The 4,748-nt window shown below is 55.3% G+C and overlaps 1 protein-coding gene across 1 annotated transcript; it reads left to right on the top strand.

The window, feature by feature from the left end:
• Positions 1–258: 258 nt before the first annotated feature.
• KLF4 (KLF transcription factor 4) lies at positions 259–4,449 on the top strand. Its single transcript, XM_068175627.1, has 5 exons — positions 259–428; positions 518–635; positions 769–1,663; positions 1,743–1,907; positions 3,335–4,449. The coding sequence occupies exons 1-5, from the start codon at positions 424–426 to the stop codon at positions 3,508–3,510; spliced, it is 1,359 nt and encodes a 452-aa protein (XP_068031728.1). The 5' UTR covers positions 259–423; the 3' UTR covers positions 3,511–4,449.
• The last annotated feature ends 299 nt before the right edge of the window (positions 4,450–4,748 follow it).

Below are 4,748 nucleotides of genomic sequence, written 5' to 3'. Positions count from 1 at the left end.
CGAGCGGGGCGCGGCGGTGGCGGCGGTGAAGCGCGCCCGGTGCATCCCTCCTTCCATCTATCCCCTCCTTTCCCCACTGGCACCACCGCGCCCCGTCCGTCTTGCCCGGCTCCCCACATGGCCGCGGCTCCTCGGGAAACGCCTCGTGCCGCCGCCCTGCCGGTGCCGGAGCCGCGTTGCCGGGCGGCGGCCGCCGCCTCCTCCTCCTCCTCGTCCCCGCGGCGCCGCTAGCGCCCCGCGCAGCGCCGATCTAGAAGAAGCAGCAGCAGCGGCAGGGCGCTACCGCGGCACCGTCCCGGCGGCGGCGCTGCGCCGGCTCCGCGCGGCTGGACGGCGCGTCCGTGCCGCCTCGCCTCCCTCTGCTCCGCGCCGGCGCTCGGTACCACGGCGGCGGCGGCGGCTCGGCGGGACACCCCGGCACGGATGCGGTGGGTGCCGGGTGCGGCTGCTGCCTTTCCTCCCTCCGTCCCTTCCGTGCCCGGCCGCCGGCTGACTGCGCTGTGTCTCCCCACCGCAGGCAGCCCCCCGGCGAGTGCGAGATGGCGCTCAGCGGCACGCTCCTTCCCTCCATCGCCATCTTCGCGGCGGGCGCCGCGGGCCGCGAGAAGGCGGCGCGGCCCGCGGGCCCCGGCAACGTGAGTATCGGCGCCGCGGCGCCGCGACAGGGACGGGACGGGGCCGGGCGGGACGGGGCCGGGCGGGACGGGAGCCGTCGGGGCGGGCGCGGCGCCATGCGGCCGGGGCTGAGCCGTGCGAATGTCCCCGCAGCGCTGGCGGGAGGAGCTGTCGCAGCTGAAGCGGCCGCCGCCGGCGCTGTCGGCGCGGCCGGTGGAGACGCCACCGTCGGAGCTGGAAGGCGCCGCCGCTCTCGGGCCCCGCCGTGACGCCGAGGAGTTCAATGAGCTGCTGGACTTCGACTTCATACTCTCCAACTCGCTCATGCACCAGGAGCCCGCCGCCGCTGCCGTAGTGGTGGCCCCCGCCGCCACCCCGGCCCCCACCACCAGCCCCTGCCCCGCCGGGCCCTTCGCCTACCCGCTGCCCCGGCCCGAGCCCGCCGGTCTCCTCTACGGCGGCGGCGGCGGCTGCGACGGGGCGCCCGCCGCCTGGTCCGCCGCGCCCTTCAACCTGGCCGACATCACCGACGTGTCCCCCTCGGGAGGCTTCGTGGCCGAGCTGATGCGGCCAGACGTGGACGCGGTGTACCTGCCAGCGCCGGCCGCGCTGCCGCCCCTGGGCAGCCTGCAGGGCAAGTTCGTGGTGAAGGCGGTGGGCGACTACAGCCACCCGGGGCTTAGCCCCAAGAGCGGCCCCGCCTTTCCGCCGCCCGGCGCCGACGCCCGCGGCGCGCCCTACACCTCCCTGCCGCGGATGTGCCCCAAAATCAAGCAGGAGGCCGCGCCGCCGTGCACCCTGGCCCCGCCGCCGCCGCACGGGAGCAGCCGCCGAGGAGCGCCCCAGCACGACTTCGCCCTGGGCAGTCGCCCGCTGCCCGCCCGGAGTACGCCGTCACTGGGGTCCGAGGAGATGATGAGCGGCAGAGACTGTCTCCCCGCCACGCCGGGGCTGGGCCACCCGCCGCTGCCCCCGGGGTACCCCCCGGCTCCCGGCTACCCCGCCTTCCTACCCGAGCAGCTCTCTCCCGGCGCGCTCCAGTACCAAGGTGAGTCCCCGCGGTGCTGGGGCAGCGGATGTCCCGACTTGGGCGCTGGCCGTGCTCACTCCTACCTGTCCGCCTCTAGAGCTGATGCCGCCGGGGAGCTGCCTGCCTGAGGAGACCAAGCCCAAGAGGGGACGCCGGTCGTGGCCTAGGAAAAGGACGGTCATACACACCTGTGACTATGCGGGCTGCGGCAAAACCTACACTAAGAGCTCTCATCTCAAGGCGCATCTGAGAACCCACACAGGTTAGTCCTAGCGCCGGAGTCAGGGGGATGTCCTGGCCTGAGAGGCACAGGGTGTGACCCTCCTCGGACAGTGGAAGGGCGTGAGCACAGGAGCAGGGTTAAAAGCAACAAGACTTCCTTGTTGGGTTTCCGGGCTTTTTTTTTTTCCTCCCCCCTTGGCTACGTGAAGTCCTGAGCAGTCTTCACTTACTGGCTTGACATTTTGCTTAATGGTTCCGAGTGACTCAGATGTGGGAGCGGGTGGGTTTCTTGCCAAGTCACAGTTTGTTACTTCTCTCTTGGTATGTAGCTAGCTAATTAGCAGGTAGCTGGAAGCCAGCTAGGGTTTGTTGCTCTGGATTGTGTTGGCCCGCTTCTGAGAAGGCAGCAGCCCTCTCTCGAAGATAAGTACTATCTTTGCTGGTGGTTAAGTGCTTCGCACACTCGCCTCTCACTTGCTCTCTTGGATGACTGTAAGGGCAAGAAGTTGTGCACCTCTGCAAGCTGTAGCTCCCTTTTTGGGAAAACCGAGACAGATTGCCTGAAGAGAAGAGGCTTTCAGCTGAGCTGGCAGCACTGATGGGGTGCCTCACCTACCTGTAGGACATCTCCCCCTGCACCAGCAGAGTTTAACTGTCGATTGTCCACTGCTAGAATTGGAGTAAAATCTGCCCAAAGTGTGTATGTGAGCGCAGTCTCTAACTTTGCAGCTGAGCACAGAGTTGCAGTAACTGAGCTTGTGAAAGCAGGTACAGCACACGAGTTTCACCAGCGTGGGCATTCCATAACATTGACTAAATAACTTGGGAATTTGCATAATTTGAATCCCTGGGTTGTGAACATGATTCAAAACTTTCTCCTGAAGGGAAGATGGGAAAGGGAAAATATACTGGCTCTGCAGTAGTTAGGCTACATCTACAGGTAATGGCAGAAAGGGAAAAAAATTGGGCAAATGATGAGTGAACATCTTGCCATCAACAGTAGTTTTTGTATAATGAAGACAGTAGTAAGACTGAGTTCTTAGTCAGGCCAAGCTAATGAAAACAGTTTCCGGCTGTTTTTTCATTCTTGAGACCTACAATTATCTAAATACATTGTCTGCTGAGCTATTTCTGGTTGCTATTTGATTGTGTAACACTGCCAGCAAAAACACACACTCAGGTGCTCTGAAGTCTCATGTGCAAGGCAGTGAAAAGGAGCATTTTAGTGAAGATTTAAGTGACACTAGCATTTCATAGCACCTGTACATCTTGAAAAGACAGCCTTGCTCTTTTAGTCTTTGCAGTTTGTTTGCAACTGCTTCATGAAGTTCGTTGCATTTGATCACCCTTTGTTTTTTCTAGGACAACTGCTTGAAAGAAGGTGCTACAAGTGGTAGCCACAAAAAAAAAACCCGAAAACCCTAACTCATGTGTTTCACTGCTTGTTTTTTGGGCTTTATTTTACAGGTGAGAAGCCTTATCACTGTGACTGGGAAGGCTGCGGGTGGAAGTTTGCCCGATCCGATGAACTCACTCGTCACTACAGAAAACACACAGGCCACCGCCCTTTCCAGTGCCAGCGCTGTGACAGAGCCTTCTCCAGGTCAGACCACCTCGCCTTACACATGAAGAGGCACTTCTGATTTGGGAAAGCAGTGGATCTTTCCCCCGACTGCCACAGAGATTCAGTATTTACAGCACAAGGACTGTCTTCCACAAGACGGGGAGAACTCATTTTAAGCACTACAGATAATTGCGGTGAAGTCTTCCAAAGAGTGGAAAAGAGGGATAACTGCATACGGACATTGCAGCTTTCTTTTTTTATAGTTATACGCTTAGGAGAACCAAAGACGTTGGGGTCAATGACTGGATCTTCTATCATTCCATTTGTAAATTCAACTTGAATTATTTCTGGACTACAGAATGCCAAGGAGTGACTGGAAGTCACAGATATCAGGGTTAAACAGACTGTATATAGTTTGGAGGGTGGGGATATTACATAGGGATATTACATTCCCTTAATTCTTTTCAATGCAATATTAGATGTTCATGTTATCTTGTACTTTCTTGTTTTTTTATTTTTTTCCTTCTAAAAGCCATTACAATGTTAAAAGAGGAGGAAAAATTCAGGTACAGAATTATATTTTAAAAGCCAGTTTCATGGTGCTTAGTGACTGTTGGTTCTAGAGGTACCTAAAATAGGAAGCCAAAGTTCTCAAACTGCTGCATATCTGACAAGGAACTATTTTTTATCTTCCGATTGCCAATTATGACCTAAATGAGGTGAATAAACCTGGTTTATCTTTTTTGTTAAGAAAATAACTTTATGCAGACAGTCTGTAATGCACTGTGGTTCGATGTGCAATAGTTTGTACAATGGTTTATTCCCAAATATGCCTTAAGCAGAACAAATGTTTTCTATATAGTTCTTTACATAATAAATATGTAATATAAATTTAAGCAAACTTCTATTTTGTATATTTGTAAACTATGAAGTAGTACTGAACATTTTGTTGGAATTTGTATTTTGCATATTCAAGGTGAAAATAAGTTTTAAATAAACCTATAATACTTTATCTGAATGGTTGCTCTAGTTTTTTTCTGTGTATGAACATGGCCAAAGAAGGTTTGTTAGTATTTGTTGGTGGTTGAGTTTACCAAGGCAAGGGGGGGTGGTGGCAAACGCTTGTAGTCTCAAGACTCTGAAAGACAGGATTGTGTAAGTGCAGTGCTGATGTAACATCTCTTTTTAGGGAAAAAGGTGTGTGGAAAGTTTTTGCTCTGGATGTCGAGTTGCTGCTTATCTCACCTGCGTGCGTAAAACTGTAATTTACCATTTTTAAAGTAACTCAGTTTAAATGATTTTTTAGAGGACATGGTT

The sequence above is a fragment of the Anomalospiza imberbis genome, chromosome Z (assembly GCF_031753505.1).
Source record: "Anomalospiza imberbis isolate Cuckoo-Finch-1a 21T00152 chromosome Z, ASM3175350v1, whole genome shotgun sequence".
NCBI classification, from domain to species: Eukaryota; Metazoa; Chordata; class Aves; order Passeriformes; family Viduidae; genus Anomalospiza; species Anomalospiza imberbis.
Note: the sequence above shows the minus strand (reverse complement) of the source record. Positions and strands in the feature narration are given on the sequence as shown.